The 18,748-nt window shown below is 51.0% G+C and overlaps 2 protein-coding genes across 2 annotated transcripts in view; one reads left to right on the forward strand and one right to left on the reverse strand.

Moving 5' to 3' along the window:
• VPS53 (VPS53 subunit of GARP complex) overlaps nt 1–13,578 on the reverse strand; it is a 66,600-nt gene extending 53,022 nt beyond the window's left edge. The window contains exons 1-4 of the mRNA XM_075719500.1: nt 13,470–13,578; nt 10,600–10,680; nt 10,075–10,124; nt 9,225–9,291 (exon numbers count right to left, since the gene is read on the reverse strand). Of these exons, the coding sequence (XP_075575615.1) occupies nt 9,225–9,291; nt 10,075–10,124; nt 10,600–10,680; nt 13,470–13,553 (282 nt within the window). The 5' untranslated portion in view covers nt 13,554–13,578. The remainder of the gene's footprint in view (nt 1–9,224; nt 9,292–10,074; nt 10,125–10,599; nt 10,681–13,469) is intronic.
• A 336-nt stretch (nt 13,579–13,914) lies between these two features.
• On the forward strand, nt 13,915–17,968 carry TLCD3A (TLC domain containing 3A). Its single transcript, XM_075720098.1, has 5 exons — nt 13,915–14,036; nt 14,523–14,606; nt 16,682–16,895; nt 17,091–17,186; nt 17,699–17,968. Exons 1-5 carry the CDS (start codon nt 13,915–13,917, stop codon nt 17,966–17,968), a joined length of 786 nt encoding a protein of 261 aa, XP_075576213.1.
• Nucleotides 17,969–18,748: the final 780 nt, after the last annotated feature.

An 18,748-nucleotide genomic window follows, 5' to 3' on the forward strand; every position in this document is an offset into this window, starting at 1 on the left:
CCATGACTAAAAATAAGTTCCCATCCCCAATTCTCCAAGGAGTCTCAGCTGCAGGAATTTCAAAGAAACCCTTGCACACTGTGACCAGCCTAACAATTTCTGCTGCTAAAACCTCAATACAAATGAGTCCCTCCAGATTGAGAAAGGGTGGAAATATACTTTGATTCTCAGTCTGATTTCACTTTAGAGAAAACTCTGAAGTTTTACAGCTAGGGATAAACCATTGCAGCTGAAGCCGAGGGCTTGTCTGTCAGAGCAGGGCGACATTGCACCGCTGCTGTGCCAGCTAATTTCCCCGAGCAGACAAACCTGAAGGGCTCATCACACTCGGGTTTGATTTTAGCAGATTTCTACCCTACGACCTCATCAAATACTACATAACTACCGCAATTTTGCTGAAAAATAGAGTCTTCTGTCATCAGCTCCAGTCCTAACTGCTAAGGCTGCGCAGGACACTTTAAATCAACAAAGCAGATTATGTCCAACACTGCACCAAGCTTGAAATTGCTACCGTTGCCCCTTCACTTAACCCCCCCCAAATCATGCTTAGAAACCAAACTCCACGTTCTGAATAGCTGCACAAACACTGACAGACACGGTGTGTGAAGCGGGAGGCGATTTCCAGGTTTGCTGGTTGAAACCTTGCAGCTTAACTCCTGAACTGCACTCCTGTGCTAGTCCAACACCTTTCTGAGCTGCCCTTTTTTATTGCTTTGCCCAGCCCTGCACACTGGTGCCTGCACCAAGAAGAAAGGCTGTGATGTGCTGCGACAGTGGTTTTAGCAGTCTTGCTCTGGTGAGTAATTTTACACAAGTTTTACATCTAATTTGCACCGGAGCGGCGTGGCCATTTAAACATCAATTGTGTGAGTTGCACAACCCTCTAGCAAAGCCTTTAGCTTCATTGTGCTCAGACCTCGCGGTGGGTTACTACAGCTTCAGCACGCAGCTCTACGTTGGCAGGTGAACGGCCACAGCCTTCCCCCACGCCCAGTCCTGCTCGATGTGTTAAACGCTATTACCATGCAGGAGAAACTCCCCGGAGCAGACACTTATTTCCCTTATCGCTCTCCTTTATTTCAGAATAGCAAAGCTGTGAGTCTCTGCCCTTCGCATCGTTTCTGTTTACGCCCTGGCTGCAGCTGCACCTCCCCGTGCCCACGACACACCTCGTCTTACAGGGCTTCTCCTCCAGTGCCGAACGATGACTGCCCTTGGCTGCTGGTGGCAGGGATGCGCACCCGCTCCTTTGCTCACCCTCCGCTCCAGCACCGAGCCGCCTGGTTTTGTTGACTGGGAGTGCTGCACCCTAGATTTGCCTAGGAAGTCTGTAAACAACTGAGGGATTCCAGTCAATTTGTCTGCTGACAAGTTTGCATGCTGCAGGTGGCACTTCAGCCGTATCTGCAATATCAGAGCCACGCTTGACTTACATAGGGGAAAGTTTAGCAACCAGTTGAGTTGCATCAGATTTTGCAAGATGAATTCATGTTCAGGTTGAGACCTTAGAGGCAAAATACAGGTGGGAGGAATGGACAATCATACCATGAACCCTACAAGTAGGGATTTCTAAGTGGAAATGCTTCACCTGCCGTAAGCACGGAAGCAACACAGCTGGAATAAACATTACTACACACCAAAAATGTGAGACAACAACAACAAAAAAAACCAAGACAGGAAAAAAATTAGATCCACAGTAAGACAAAATCTCCTGCCTGTTGTCATGATCTCTAGTTTCAGGCTGGGCTTCTTGCTTTGCTGGCATCAAAATCAAACAGCACTGTGGAACAGCCCGGTCTTATTTTCAACTCGCACTGCCTTCGACACCACCAGCAAGAAAGCGTGCCTTTCGCCAGCACAAAACGCGACCTGGTTTCCAGCCTCAGGCTGCAGGACAGCGACAGGGTGCATCCACTGCCATTCCATATGGAAGCGCAAGGCAAGGTCAGGCTTGGACTTACTTCTGCCTTGAACCAGGCTTTGCAGCAGATGGCAAAAGTTATGCCTGACCTCTTCATACAGTTGCAGATGCCAGTTTTCATGGCCAGTAGCCAGAAGGATAATAAACAGCACTATTTCTTCTTGCCATGCCATTCACCTGAAAAACCTTTTCAATAAACATGTTCTAGGCTAGAAAAAGCTCACTGTGTCTCTTAGATGGGAAGGACATTGTCCAACTGTCATAATTCACTAGGAAAATGACTCTAAATGAAACTCACTTTTGATTTATTTTGGCAGCTCAACTTCTGTTTATTGTTCATTGGTTACAAAAGAATATTATGGGACTTTAATCAGTCGACTGGAGTCTTACAGAATCTGTGGCATGACCTTTTTTTTTTAAATATATAAAATTACACAGCTTAAGACACAATATTTAACCCTCGTCTATTCACCATCTTAAAACGTATTGAAATCTAACACTAGTCTATTCGTATTTCAGAATAATGACCCATTCATCAAAAAAAAAAAGAGGAGATAAATGCTTAGCTGTGCAGGTGAGAATGAATATAATTGAAAGATGGTGGCTACAACATCAGGGGTTGTGACGCAAAAAAGGCCCCAAATATTTTATAGACTTAGGCTTAATTAGTTATTAAGAGCTTATGATGATTTTCCTCATCTCTCATAAGGCTCAGGCAAAGGCAGTCAGTGCTGTCCCAGCAGCAGAGGCACATCAACACCAACCACATGAGCCGAACCTGGGCACTGCGGCCAAGGAAGCAGCGTGCAATTTGATGTCTGGAAGCGAGCATATATTTAAACAAATAAAAAAAAAATGAAATAAAACTGCCTACGGTAGGAGATCTGAAAGCACTGACTACCTTAGTTTAGCGTGAAACATAACCCGCAGCCAAAACAGCCACTTCCACACAAACAGGTGGAGGTAAGAAGAGAGGCTGAAGCAACAGTGCTGCTTATTAAGCATATTTATGCAAACAGTGCACAAACTCACCTCCCTGCCTGCCAGGCTGATACTGCCTGTAAGCCAGCACTCGCAGAGCTGAGGAGAGGACAAGCCGCTGACTCCAGTGACACCAGCTGCCCTGTAGCTGAGGACGTGGCTAGCTCAACAGGCACTCGAGTAGCCAGGACGACCCCATCAGCAGGAGAGTACCATACTCCCCACTGCTCTCTGCCACATGCAGCACCTGCATCGCTCTCTTCTTCTGCTCACCGTCCACCTTCATCTCTTTCTTCCTCCCTATATTGATTCTGCAAAGTGTTTCTTGATCTCTATTTAAAGGGGGAAAAAAAAGGCTCTCGCATACTTCCATCCATGACCTTGTCAAACCCAGTAACCTGTGGGTATTTTCCTACGCCAGACACATCCTCCTCCTTCCACAGGGTTAAACGCTGCCGGACACTGCAGCACGCACGCAGGGCAGGCAGTCTGAGCCTCCCCGCAGCTGCGGAGCTGAGATGTTTATTTTTACATGCAAGGAGAAAAGACAGCGCTGGTTACCAAAGGATGGGATGGCTAATTGAACTGTCTACTGCTGCGCTGGGTTCAGGCTAGGCAGCAAGAATACATTTTTATTCTTTAACCACAGCGGCTGCCATGTCTTTTCTTGCACTGCTGTAGTTATGAAAAAAAAAATATACTGCTGTTCTCACGGAGCAAAGAAGCAGGAGGCAACCAAAGCAATCCAAGTTATCAACCAGTATCTTCAGCCATGAGAAACATGTGAGGCTTTTCCCAGCCCAGAAAACATCCCTTTTCTCTTCTCGTTAACACTTAACTTTGTTCTAGCACAAAGCTGAGCCAGACCCTACTACAGTAGGAGATCCTAAGCAATAAACCAATCTTTTCTTTAAAACACAGTCTTTACTCATTCAATTTCAGTCATTTACTTTATGCATGTCTGCACACAGGGCAGGAAGGGAAAGACGGACCAGAGATAACAGAAAAAAAAATATATTTTTTTTAGAATCAAACTATAAAGCCACAAATCTTGGGATTCCTCTTGAATTCTTGATTCCTTTGGAAATAGATTTTGTACAAAGCTGCCTCACCTTTACTGACCTGGGCACCCATGCCTTGGTTGCACAGATACTGTCAAGGGTTAAACTAGACTTCAAACGCAGAGGCTACTCTATTACAAGGACAAAAGCCTGGTAGGTGAAGCAGCTTCAGCCAAACGAGGAGTAAAGGCATGTCAGCAACTGTCAAAAAAATTACAGCCCAGTCCATGCAGAAGGTTTAGCAATAAACACAACCAAAGAGTGACAAATAAAAACGTACGGAGTGCGTTAAACGCTCAGTGGAAAAATCTATGGGAACTTTTTATACTACACCCTAGGGCACAGAGGAAATTATGCCACAACTGAACTGCAGCTCTTAGCAAGGTCAGCCCAGAGTCCAGTTCAGCAGCAGCTCTGAGAAAAATCTTACAGAGGAAAAATCAGATAGCACTGGCTCTCCAGAAACTGCAGGCGCAGCTTGAACCACATATTGTTACAACTGAACCACAGCAGCTCCTGCATTCCCAGCCTCTCCCAAGGCATCCGAAATAGCCCAAGTCTGGGACTCCCAAGGAAAATTTTGTTACGCCCTGCAGAGGAATGTTCCACCCGCGACTGTTGTTTCCTCCCATAAAAGGATCATTAGTGAGATAATTTCTGAAGTTCATGGTATTGTCTACAGATTTTACTGAAATATCGCACCAGGAAGGGGAAGCCAAATGAGCCAGACTATTTTAAGGGTTTTGCATTTGGAGGAAATTCTAGGGCAAAATTTCAAAAAGGCAGATGCTTTGAACTGGGAAATGTTACGCTTCATGAAGAAGGGAGCATTCCTGTCTTTAGAGCTGCTTAAATAACTCTTTTGGGGCCACGTCTATTTGATCAACTTTATTTTTAGATTTAGAATCTGCTTTTTCAGACACCTAAGTACTATTATATACGAACATGTGTATGCGATCAAGACTATTTGGGAAACAGTTTGAAAGTTAAAGACTGACTATAAAAAGCTACTCTGACATCCTTCTCATACCTACAATTCACCTCGAAGACCTGCTCAATCATCTCGGCACCCAGGTGGAGCTCAGAAGCATTATCCCCATCATTACCACTGCCACATTACCAGCCAGACAGCACAGGAGACTCAATCACAGGGAGTACGGTGGCTGGATCTGCAATCAGGATTTTGAACTTGCTATCCCTAAGGTCTCTTTTTCCTTAAGGAGCATGAAGAGCGCATTCCCATAACCGCATACTGCATATTCCCCACTGGATCTGACTGGCATTTAGATTGCCCTTAACTGGAAGAATAACATGCAGCACTATTCAGAGATGCCTCGGCTGGCAGCACTTCCTCACCATCAGTGATCAGTAAAACATTACCCTGGTCTCAAAACCAAGGCTGGGCTCCCCTCTCCTGGACGGCTGCAAAGGTGCAGCTCTCAACAAGGCTCAGTAAAGCACTGCTCCTCCACGCGAGAGCAAAAGCTGCTTTGCTGGGCTCGGTAAATGACCCCTTCCCCAAAGAGACAGCAAGCTGTTAAAGGCTAAATACCCTCAGTTTGTCTTCTAGGAACCTGCCTGGTATCACTGGTCTCCAAACACGCTACCAAAAAAAGAGATTAGACGAGTTGATGGCAGGTCCCCGTGATCTGGGCAGCACTTGAACCAACGGCCCACACGAGACTCCCAACCCCGTGTTTCGCAGTTAAGGCTGACGGGAGGTGGAAAAGCCAAAGATGAGCTTCCTGAATCAGCTTCTGCACCCACGGCACACGGTGCTCCCTCCCCTGCAAGGGCAGCAGGGATGGCAACCGCTCGTGTGCGCGGCTCTGCGTCCCCACGCAAACCCGGGGCAGGCAGGGCACAGCTAACACCGACAACTGAGAGTAGGGGCTCGGCAGGGAAGCCCCTCCTGGCTTGCTTTGATTTAAACAAGAACATTTTTTTTTTATTTCTACCGCTGCATCTGAGGTTTATGTTTCCTTTGGAAGGAAGTCAGATTGAAAGGATGTTTATGAAAACTATTATTTACTCTCCAGACAAGAATGGCTCCTCTAGCTCTGATACCACGCAGTCAGGCAATTCTGGCAAATGCTGATTACAGACTGCATCGTGAGTTGTTAGGAGAGAACGTGAGCAAAGAAAAGAGGCTTTTGCAAAACACCTTCCAGGTCCAATCTTGCAATAAATACACAAGATCCTGAGCTCCCACTGAAATTCAAGCAGCTGCAACATCAGAGTTCATATACTTTTTTATTTACAGCACGCAGTTTCAGGGACATGATGGATTGCATTGCTCTTCTCAGTGCGTCAAGGGATGGAAATATGTCAAAAGACAGGAATGGCTTTTTCAAAAGCTGGTCTGCTGAAAGTACTGCATACTACAGGCTACAGATATCTCATGTGGTAAGGCAGAGTTATAAACGGGAAAAGATATCTGAAGATTAAACTTTTCGCTGTGGCTGGTTTTAAGCTTTGTTTCAAACCTATTGCAAAAGCTGGTTGCCAACTGTTTCTTTATTAATCAAGGGTGGTTTGCAGTTGTGGTTAATATGATAAAATGCAATAATGATCTTCAGACTGGGCTTCACAGAATGAGACTAGTTATCCATGTGTATGCTTCGATCAAATTTTGCAGGGAAATATTGGTCTTGAGGATACGAGTTTCCTATAAATTTAATAAGAATAGAAGATCAGTAGAAGAAAAAAACCTAATTTTATTGTGGGACCAAACTACAAACTACTACCAGGAAAGGTAAATAAGGAAAAAAGCCCCTTTCAGTAGCAGTGACTCCCTTCCTAGCAGAGCACTGACTTGTCTTAAAGGCACCTTGCTTTCGGTTGTTTCAAAACAATTTCTTACCATACATTGGAAAATGAAACCCTTCCTCTCCAAGTGGGAGAACCAGGCCTCTTGCTCTACAAAAACTTAACATTTCTAGGCATCCTTGATTCCACTGAGAACATGCTAGTAAAACAAAGGCGCCCTTCAGCACAGGAACAGGCGGCTGAAGCTGAAAAGCAAGGTTTTCACCCTGACAATCAGGTATCAACAGGGTGGTCACGTGAAAAAGGTTGCCTCACTCCCCCAGCTAGCACACAGGATAAACTACCGGAGAAAGGAGTGCAGGGGGTGACAGGAACAGCAAATGTTTCTTCTACGTTTCCTGTCTGGTTCTGGGGAGACAAATATAAAATTCCACCTCAAACTGAAATGCAATTCAAGCATTCCTCAGCACTGTAAGATGACCTCTTCTGCTGCGGGTCCCTCTGACCCGCTGACATGCAAGGCTTGAGCTTGCTGACGCTTCTTTACTGCTTTAAACTTCAAGGCCCAGCCAAGTCCTGCCACTCTAAGAGTCTGGTTCCAGCAATTCACATCCAAAATGCTCATACAAGCGTGAAATGGTGGACTCGGATTAGAAATGCAGAAACAAAAAGCTCACAGCATTTCAGATTCAAACAATTTTTCTTACCAGAGAACTAACACTTTCAATAATTGAATGGTTTCAGTATTTGTTAGGATCTCTTAAAGTAAGAGACAACTGTTACACTTCCGGGAGACTGTCTGGCCTTAGCCCATGCAGTCCTGCAACTGCAAGCCCTGGCACCCATCTTAAAGCCTGCTTCTACCTTGCAAAGCAGCAAAGTGATGGAAAATGGGAAAATTCACAGCTAAACACAGGAATATTTGTGATTAACTGCAGCTCCAGGTCACTTGAAAGATGCCTTGCACAGACACACCACATACACATGCACGTTTGAAGGCTGTTACTTGGACAGCAATTTAATTGGTTCCTTTGCAACCAAAGGAAATGAAGGGCTGCACAGACAGATCTGCCTCCCCAGTACTTCAGAGCAGGATACTGTCCAAGTCCATCTGTACATGCTTTGGAGAACTTCAAAGGGATTAAAGAGTAAGAAAGCACAGACATAAGGCAAAGCTCTAAACAAAGCTCGCCAAAACTCCATAGCACAGAGACACTTTTGTTATCCTGCAAGCACAGCTGACCATGGCACTGCTTTTGTTCATCTCTCACCGCGTTCATCCTTGGGACCTGCAAGTCCTGAGGTACTTCGGGCAATTCTCAGCCACAGATCTTCCTGATCCCACTCTTTTGCAGTATTCTCTGAATTTGTCACCCCGAATGGGCCGAAAAGGCTACAACAGCACCAGCTTTCCAACCATACCCAAACTCTCCAAGTACTGCACTAGCTTCCACTCCCACCTCAATTTCTGTAATTGCCTCCCCACTTGATTTCTTGCCTCACCTCTGCACAGTGATTACCGGCAGCACCACTCCTAGGTATGTCGCATCCCAAGCACATCCCCAGTCTAATAGCGATACTCAGGGAACCATGCAAACACTGAACTAGTTCTGTGTAAGGTAAGCGTCTCGCATTTTTTGAAAGCAATATGAAGGCATAGAGAAGTTAAATAATTCACTTGGAGCCACAGACTCGGTGGCAGAGGTAAGATTAGAAATACACACCAAGGGCTACTGCAGCAAGAAGTGGAAAATAACAGCCAGCCATGCTGATGAGGGAATAACCATCCCATCCCAGCAACCTAGCCTTAAATCTGGTATTAAAAAGATGAGTCAATGTCGACAATGAGGAAAACAGCATCATGGACGATTCAAGACATTAACGTTCCTGGTCTAAACCAGAACAGACACAGGAAACAGAGCAGCACTGGGCGATACCTCAAAACCAGATAACACGTGCACCAAGCTCAGTGTTCACAAACACTGCAGCCATGGCCGTACTGTTCAATAACGTCCTCTGAGCAAACACATCTTTCAAGCAAAAGGCAAGTGAAAATCTGACAGCTCAATAAGACATGCAAGACGAACTGGCAGTCAGTCACCAGGCTTAGTCACTAGCAACTTCAGGATACTTCAGCAAACAACCTAGTTAAAAGGCTAAATATCCTTTTATTGATCCTTACTCAGTAGCAAATGTGCTTGTACCGATTTAATCCTGTTCATTTTATCATTAGCTTCAGAGTGGCACAGTCGCAAACCTCCTGGCTTTGCTTTTGATTTTTAAATCAATTTCTCATTCACTTGCCTTTGGAGGGTGATCAGAAAGCAGGCTAGAACAGCTGTTCAGTGAGCAGCTCGCAAAGTCATTAGTGTAAGAGACAGCAGAAACATTTCCCTAACAATGAGAGCGGGTTTCTGCCTGCCAGAGCCGTTCCTCAATTCAGCATCGCAAGATGAGAACCCTGGGCATTACCGGAGATGAGACGCACATACCTGCCTGCCATCCTGTCCCACGTTGGTCTGTCCTCTCACTACGGTTCGAATGTTGTCATCCAACCTCCTGGAGAAAAGAATCTATAATGTCAAACGCGTTCTCTGTGTGCCTGACCCAATCAATTTTGGGAACCTTTAGAGCTACAGAACAGATTTAAAATAAAAAACCTGGTGCTACCAGTGCTAAACTCACTTCCCCCCCACACCCCAAGACATCACTATCTTACATAAGTTAAAACTCCTGTTGCATAAATAAAAATCCATTTCCTAATTTAATCAGGGCTTCTTGCATTTCTCTTCCCTTAAGCAATATCGTCAGTTTTCCCTTGTCCGTTTTCATTTCCACTTTCCACATATTAAAGTGCTGTCTCAATCATTTCAGGTTGGTAATGCCAGACTGCACAGAAAATTTACGTATTTCCCACACACCGATATTTATTTTGTACTTTTAATAATGACAATTAAAAAATACAAAACGAGAGGTTTTACAAGTGCTATTTTGACCTCACAAACAGAATAATTTTTCAGCAACCAAATCTTCGAGGTAGTTTGTTCTCTCAGCCTTCAGAGAAACCATTCATTGTTTTTTCAAAGCTCTGCTTTGCAACCCATCAACTAAAATAACCTGAAAGGCATGTATTATACAGTAGTGGTAAAATATAAAAAAGAATTATAATTACAGGGCATCGTTTTTGTCTCTGTCACACTACTGGACTTGAGACTGACCCTATTCATGCCTTTTAAGCATATTAATTCTTATCAGCTATAGCGCAAAGGCTCTATTTATGAAGACTCAGTGACAACCAGACTACTCGCCACGTGAGATGCAATGAAATGGAGACACGCTTACCTTATTTTCAATCTGATTTTGTTCACAACTTCATCGATGTTTGCCAAAGACTACAACATGAAAAAAAAAAAACCAGAGAGAAGTGAAATGGGGAACCTTTTACTGAGATACCCATCAGCTGTGATACCCAACACATTCTCATGCATGGCACTTTGCAAAGAGGAGAGCGATGACTTTGTTTTACAGATGGAGGAACCGAGACACACAGCAGCTTAGCTACTCCTCCGGTCATATAATGGAGAGCATCAAAAGACAGGGCAGGGCAGGCCAGGGTGCAGCCCTGCAGGTCGTTGAGGCTCCCCGCTTGCCACCCAGCCCTGAGCAAGCAGGGTGCCCTGAACCCTGCCTCGTCAGCAGAGCTGCTCCCGAAACGCCGTGGTGACAGTGACCTCCAGTGGGCAATGGGGACAGAGCCCTCGCCTTGCCTGGGAGAAAAGGCTTGGGTACAGGTTTAAACACGCCTTCAGTCACTTACTATCAGGCTACCCCTCGCACTGAGAGGGCTGTACTGCGAGCACTACTTACTTGCTCAGTGGGAAAGAGAGTATTAATATACTCCACAGCATTGAAATCTGCTCTGTCCAGTGGATCTTGGCTGGGAAATACCTGAAGAGAGGAAGGAAAACAAATACAATCAACAATACATTACCGTTAATTTCTGTAACTTTACACAGTATCTACTACTTTTAACTACTTCGGCACCCACTTCCGATTGTTCCAACAAGCGTGCAGAGAGCGGTCAGGCCTCTGCCCAGGAGTAAAGCAGCTACATGCTCCGGAGGTCTCTGACCTACTAAAATTCCTGTGGATATCAGCCTGGAACAACACAGGTGACATATACGCATGCTTCCACGTACAGCCCCAGCACCATCGATCATGTGCGAGGAATTCCTGAGAGCCATTTTATGCATCCCAAACCATTCTGATGCTTCTGCTGTTGCTTGGAAATGAACCCCCCCTGCTGAGGCATTGCCCTTATCTTTGTCTGGGCTTTGCAAGGCCCCCCTGGTGAGAGATGAAGGATTTGCTTTTCACAGCCACATAATAGGAAACATGATGAATTAAGAAACGGTTGTACAAGTTCTCTGGAGACTTGGGTTTGCTGCTTTCACATGAAAAAGAGGGAAAGAATCTGCTGAATGATTCTTCCTACCCACGGGAAAGGGAAAAGAGCAGCTTCGGTGCAAACAGATCTCATCTCTCCTCAGAAGTAGCTCAAATGATGCAAACGCAGCTGCTAGGCTTTGCTTTTTGTCCCCACAGACTAAAACATGCTACGTTCCCTTCCCTGCTACCATATTAGTTCCATATCTATACAGCCATCAGTTGCGCACTGCACGGTCAAAACCCTGCCTAGCTCACACCGCAGCGTCGCCTCTGCATGTCACCCTGGTCGCGTGCAGCATTGACATTGTTTTACACATTTTGCAGTGTAAAAGCAGCAGGTTTGTGAGACCACTAAAATGAGAGCGACTTCTCCCTGAAACAGGCCTCTTCAGCAGCTTTCCCAAAGCTACTCCTGTGGCCAAGGAGAAGCAGGCAGCAGTTAAATATGCATGAGGTCACGCCTGAGCAAGGAAGATGCTCTGACATTAGCTCATCGTAAAAGCGCAGCTGCAGCATCACAACCAGCCTGTCCTGCTCTGGGCTCACAGCTCCTGCAGGTTCAATTAATCCCAAATCCCCACAAGCATTAAGAGCAGCTGAAGCAAGGGGCAGGATGGAAGACAAAGGCTACTCAGGACCTCCACTCTCAAACTGCAGGCAGAGATCAATGCTGCAGGCAGCTCTACCAGCTAAAGTTGCTACTCCTAGGTCTTTGTCACAACCCATTAATGAGAAATGACTGCCCCACGTTTGGTGGAGCACCAGTCCATGTGTGCTCCCTACCCCGCTTCAGGCAGAAGTCAGCTGAGCCAGTTCTGCTCATTTAAGCAGAACCTGGCAGGTTTTGCCCACAGCTGATTAAGGAACACTCACAGGAACAAGAAGATTATTGGGTTGGGAAGTGCCAGTGAGGAAGTGATGGAAGGCAGGAGGCAGTGTCATCCTCAACATCTCCCCGCACTCAGGATGCGGGTATCTGCCTACAGCCTTACTACCTGTTAAAATAACTCAGCCAGGGATACGGTGCACTCCCCATTGCTCGAAAGCTCAAGTCAACGCTGTCTCTAAAGGTCATATTTTACCTTGAAGAGACATTTTGTGCTTGATGAAAGTGTCATTAGGTAACTTTCTTTGGTTGTACAATGTTAGAAACCACACCAGGCTTCTCTGGCTTTCAAACATACAGGCTCTATGAAGTGCAGTGGATTCTTCTTCTGGACAACTTCCAGGTTTCTTTTAGAAGGTGGCATTTAATTTAGCAATTCTCAAGGTTTCAGCAAAAATTACTTAATGGCTTACTGCCAGGTGTGCCAACCCCAAGCAAAGACAGAGTATGTGGGGTGTCTCTTTCTTTGGAGCAATATTCCACAGCAGGCACAGCACCCACAGAGAAACTGTGCTACCCTCCTCACCTTTGGGTGCTGGGCTGGCTCACTTGAGATGCTGTGCCAGCCACCACAGGTCTGCCCTAGTTCTCTGAGGAGATCCACAAGCCTCAACACTCAAGAAAGTGAGAAAACTTTTTTGAGTGGTACTTTGAGAGACAGCTCCTGTGGCTGTCCACAGGCTACTACTACAAGAAAGAGCTCTTCAGATGGCAGGGTTGGCTGAAGTCAGTGCAAGCTCAGTCAGACTCCAACAGATGTGATTTTACCCCGGGTTCTCACGGACTTTTGCTGGGCTCCAAGTGCTACAAAGGGTTTCAGGGAACACTGAAGGACTTTGGGCTAGAAGGCAATATAGATCACAAAAGTCAAGCCAAGCCATTTAGATCATCCTGACCTCGAGTGAGTCGCAGGCCATTTGACTCCATTAAGACGCTTCTGCACCAAGTAACGAGCATGCAATTAGAAGAGAGACAACAGGCCTGCCCCGCATTCGCCAGCCATGGGGAAGCGATCCCGGCGAGCTGTGCTCAGCTGCGGCCAACCGCAGGCCCGGCCCTCGCACTGCGGGGGCAGGGGACAAGCCCAGCGCTAACGCGACCCGGGGGGCCCGAGCCGCGGCCAGCGCAGCCCCACGGCACCGGCAGAGCCCACCCCGCCCCGGGGCTCTCCCCGACGCCAGGCACCCGGGCCGCGCCCGCCTCCAAGCGCGGCCAGCTCGGGGCTTTCCGCGGCCCGGCAGCGCAAGGCCCGCAGCTCGCTGCGGGGACACGGCCGGCACAGCCCCCCGGGGCCCTCACAGAGCGGGCGCCGGGCCGCGCCCACAGCCGGCCCCGCACCAGACGGCGCCTCGCCTCGCCTCGCCTCGCCTCGCCTCGTCCCGGCCCCGCGGCCCCGGCGCACCTGCTCGATGGCGGCCTGCACGGCGGGCGCCAGCTCCAGCGCTGCCTCCAGCCCGGCCGCCAGCTCCGGCTCGTCCTCCTCCATGGCGGCCCGCCGCTTCCGGGCCGCGCGGCACGCCGGGACGCGACAGGCCACGCCCCCGGGGCGGGGCGTGCGGGGGGCGTGGAAGGAGGCGGGGCCTGATAGGGGCGGGGGCGCTGGGGGGGCGGGGTTTGCACCGAGGCGGGCGGGGCCTGCTGCCCGGGCGCGTCCCGGCGGCGGCGGGAGCGGCGGGGCCGAGCCGAGCCGGGCAGAGCCGAGCGGAGCCGGGCCGGGCGGAGCGGAGCCGGGCAGAGCCGAGCCGAGCGGAGCGGAGTGGGGCCAGCCGGGCCGAGCCGGAGCCCCCCGCCGCCCGGCCCGCTGTTGACAAGCGGCGGCGGAGGGCAGCGCGGCGGCTGTCGTTCCCATGTGGCGGACGCTGGCCCTCGCCTCCGCCTTCTTCCCGGGGCTCTTCGCCCTCTGCATCCGGTTGCTGCGCTGGGCCGCCCCGGGATGGAGCCTCAAGGACCGCATCCTCCTCAGCGGCAGGTACGGGCGCGATCGGCGGGAGGCGGCCCGGACCGCGCTGGGCCGCCGCCGCCGCCACCGGTGCCCATCACGGCGGGGCCCGGGAGCCGGAGCCATCCGGACGGGCCAGGAGCACCGAGGCCCGGCGGCCGGGAGCCTGCACCCGCGGGGTGCCGCGACCCCCGTTGCGGGGATGCTGCGGTGCAGCTCTCCCTCTGCCCGCGGGGACCCGGGCAGGGTCACCGCCCACCCACGGCGGTGCAAGGGACGAGACGTGGCGAGAACCCCCCACGCCGTGTCCCCGGGTGGCAGCGCCTGGCACAGCCGCCCCGGCCGCATCCCACGCCGCGGGGGCACAGCTCCTCGCCGTGACCAAGCTTTCGGGGTGCGCACGGAGCGGGCATCCAAGCTCTCCCGGTGCAACCCCGCCGAGGCCACCACCCCTGCTCCTGAGCCCTTCTGGGGCGACATTTGGGGTGACCCGCGTTCTCTCTCCCTGTGTTTCAGGTTGGTGTCAACAGTCCAAGCCACCATGGCAACGGTGTCGGGGATCACGGTTGTCCTTAACTGCAAGAACGTGGTGTACGACAGGTAATCCCGGCCACGAGCCTCGCTGGCCCGCGAGGAGCACGTGGAGGCCGTGCCCGGCCGGCTGGAGCATTTTATGCCAAAGGCTTGCCTGTACAAAGGGGAGAGGAAAACCAGTTTCATGTTCCTCTTTCCTCCGCTTCGGGTGAAGGGATGGGCAATGCGCTGGCCATAGACCCCCCAAAAGGCACTGGCTTGCTCAGCCCGGGGGCTGCTCTGCCAGCACGGAGGGGCTCGTCCTGAGGATGGGCTGTAACACGGGCCCAGAGAGGAGCGAAAAATAAAGACATCATCACTTCTAAAGGGGTAGGGAGTCCCCTTGCTGGAAGCTGAAATTCACTGAAACTCGTTGCTAACGAGTCAAGCAGACCTAGTGAGAACTGATTTTAGAGGTGCATCACCTTTTCCGTGCCAAATGGCTGCTGAAGGAGTCCAGAAATGAGAAAATCAGTATGGAGTTTGCCCTGAAGGAAAATCACATCGCCTTGTCCTCAGTGCTCTGAGACAAATTGCCCCAGAATTAGCTCTCGGCAGGAGTGATAGCGCAATCTGGGTCAGAAGACTTAAAAACAGAGCTATTATCTAGAATAGCAGAGAAAATTGTAGGAGGGAAGAATATAATTATGCTGAGCTGGAATTTGACCATCGCACCGGATTTTAGGGAGGGCTGCCCTCTCAGTCATTGCACACTTGCCTTTAATACAGATATGAAATGTCCTACCTTGCCCTAGATGATGAGACCTCTCCAAATTGCTCAGTCCTGCTTAACCCAGGCAGTCTAATGAGTTACCTTTTTGCTCTAAAATCAAATATCTGCTGTATAGATAGGTCAGACGATAAACCCCAGACCCACACAGGCAGAAGGCGCTGCTGGCAGCCCCCCTCCTCCCCGGAGCTGTGCACTTGCCCGGGTGCTCTCAATGCCAGCAACTCCGTGCAAACATTTTGTGGTCGGGGACCTAGATTTTCTTTGAATCTGGAGGAAATACAGCCCAGTTCTCAGCGGGGAAGGTCTCGGAGAATGACAGCAAGACAGAGCGCCAGGAAGCATCACAAAGGTTGCAGTAAAATTTGCCAATTTATTTACACAGGCAGACAAATATTATATTGCTGGCACTGTAATTGCCGTCCAAAGCCCTGAGCAAGTTTTGCAAACACAATAGCCGGTCACTTCCCCTCCCTGCTTTACATCACTTACATCTTTCTATCCGAAATAGGAATGAATGCAACAAAATTTTTCTTGAGATGGCAGGAGAGCAAAAGCAGATTTATTTGGGTCCCAAGCTACATTTCTTTAAGCAGGAGTGTAGGGTGGTTTATGTTTTGTTTTTTTAATCAGTGTGATTTCACTCAGGACTTTTTAAGGAGCCCGGTCGCCCTGCAGAGCAGGGCTTGCTGCTGCCCGGATTATGCAACCAGGATTCCAACATGCTTTGGGAACAGGCAGCTGCCTGCAATTATTTCCCAACAGACAAACGTCTCATGGGGGTTTATTGCCTACATTAGATATTTTTGCACTTCACTCTCCAAAGTCCAGGCTGGGCATCTCTAATTAACTCTGAGGTCTCCAGATGCTTTCCAAACGCTCCCTGGATTAGGCAGCCAACCAAAGAGGTGTGGCAGGCAGGAGGGACCCAAGCTTGGGAGTTTTTCCCCTACCAAGCATCAGCACTGGGTGTCCCAGGGCGTAGGGGAGAAGATTACCTGCTGCAAAAGTGTCGGATTAGCGCTGGACCCCGAGCGGTGCCGTGCCCCCGGCCCGCAAGGCAAACAGCCGGCTCTAGGGCTAATCAAGATCCTACCATTAGCGCCGTGTTTGTGCTTGGCTGGGCCGAGCTTGGTGCCTGGCACGGCCAAGCGCGAAGCGGGAGCAGCGCCGAGGAGGCGTCCTCCGCGCGTACCAGGTACCTTTTCTCTGCTGAGCCAAATCAAGTTAAATTTCGGCACCTCTCAGCTTACCGTCCGCTTCAAAATCCGCTGCTTCCATTTCAGACCTAAAGACTCCCTTCCACCTTTTAGAGCATCGCGAGGTGCTGGGAGCCGTTGCGATGCCTCCGTGTGTGCTGCTCCTCCCCTAGGCACTGGCTGGCCGTAGAGTACATCTGGGTCCTCGTTCCCTACATGACCTACGACATTTACGTCATGTACCTCTGCCACTGGCACAAGAGCCGGGACAGGGGAATCGCGGAGAAGAAGCACTCGCTGGCCAGCGTGCGGAGCTTCCTCCTGCAGGAGCGGCTGATGGTGACCCACCACCTCTTCATCCTCGTCGTGCTCACCCCCATCACCCAGGTAAGGGCTGGGCACGGCCGCTGTGAAACCCAGCCCGCGAGCAGCCCCGGGTGGCTGCAAGGGCTTGCAGTCGAGGCTGTGTCTGGCAAAGCATCGCTGCCGATCAGGAGCCCGTGGTCCCCTGGAGATGCCGGGTGTTGGCTCCCGGCCACCTCTTCAGGAGGGCCCCATGCTCACTCCTGGCTTTATTTGCAGCACTTCAGGGGAGAGCTGGGGGACTTCTTCGTGGGCTGCATCTTCATAGCGGAGCTGAGCACGCCTTTCGTATCACTGGGCAAAATCCTCATGCAGGTAGGTGAGGAGGGAACGGGGCTCGAGTCTGGGAACCCCACAGCGGCTCGTACCCTTTGCCTGCCCCAGGCTGCCGTTCTCCAGCAGCCCCTGTTCATGCAGCAGCTGGGCTGGGGGGCTCAGAGTGGGGCAGCCCCACAGCTGTAACCCCAAAGTCCCCCACAGTGCTGCCCTCCTCCCCGCCTCCCCTTAGGTTCGCATCCCCTTCCCCAGTAAAGCAGCACGCCCAGGGGCATCCCCAAACTGGGGGCCGTGCTGTGTCCTGGTGCTGCCCCCTCCTGTCTGTACCTCCCCCCTGCCCCACGCTCCTTCCTGCCCCAGCCACCTGCCCCCCACGCCTCCCTTCCTCCCCATCCCTTCCTCCTCCATCCCTTCCCACCCTGCTTTCCTGCCCCCTCCAAAATGCTCCCCCATCCATGCTCCATGCTCCCAGCACAGTCAGCACCCGAGGGGCGATGGGGTGCTGCTGCTCACCCAGCGCTCACCCCACGTTCGCCTTCTTCCTTCCCCAGCTCAAAATGCAGGACACGCTCCTGCACAAGGTGAACGGGATCCTCATCCTGGTGACCTTCTTCCTCTGCCGTATCCTCCTCTTCCCCTTCATGTACGCGGCCTACGCCAGGCAGGTGGGAATCCCCATTTACATGGTGCCTTTCCGCATCCCCCTGCACTGCAACATAGCCAACGCCTCCCTCATCGCCCCCCAGCTCTACTGGTTTGGGCTTATCTGCCGCAAAGCCGCCCGACTCTACGGCAGCTCGCCCGCTGACAAAAGCGGGTAACAGCCGGCAGCCCAGCACGGGGGCTGGAAAAGGGTCAGCCCCTGCGCCGGCTCTTCCACCTTCAACACCAGCGCGGCGGGGACCATCGTGGAAGCAGAGCGGCGGAAGCAGTGATACCACCGGGCTGTTTGAGCTGGAAGCAGCCTCGCTGTCTCCACCGCTGTGCCAGGCAGCGCCAGCCTGGGCTAGGAAGGCTTTCTGCCCACGCCGCTCCAGTGCCTTGTGTCCTCCCATCCGTGGGAGCCGGGGCAGGAGCCAGCGAGGCGGAGGCCTGCCCAGAAGCACGACATTCCTTCTAGGATTTGACACGACCGACGGCATGAAACTAATGGTTACATGAGAGGGGTTTGTTACAACACCCCTGCCACATCTTTCAGGGCTGACACCAGATACCGGCACTGAGCCTGGCGAGGCACGAAGGAGCCGGCAGCCCGGAGGCGGCAGCGGAGGCGATGCTGGAGTGTGCCCAGCCCCGTGCAGCAGCGCTGGGGTCTGGGGGAGCTGCGTGCCAGACCTGCCGCAGCCCCGACTCGCTCCTCCGGCTCTGGTTTACAGCCTCCAGCTGAGAGCAGAGCCGGGCCACGGCACAGTTCTGCACAGCCCGTTCCCGACCTTTACTGACTTCGCCGCTACACTACAGCCGCGTTCAGCCTCTCACCTCCCACTGCTGCTGGGCTCAAACTCATTTAAGACTCCACTTCACCCAAAGGTGCTTTTCACTACAACTGTCTGGTGTCTGTGGCTGATAGTCCCAGGGGAGGGTGGCTCCGGTGTCCCCAG

The sequence above is a fragment of the Pelecanus crispus genome, chromosome 12, assembly GCF_030463565.1.
Source record: "Pelecanus crispus isolate bPelCri1 chromosome 12, bPelCri1.pri, whole genome shotgun sequence".
Lineage (NCBI taxonomy): Eukaryota > Metazoa > Chordata > Aves > Pelecaniformes > Pelecanidae > Pelecanus > Pelecanus crispus.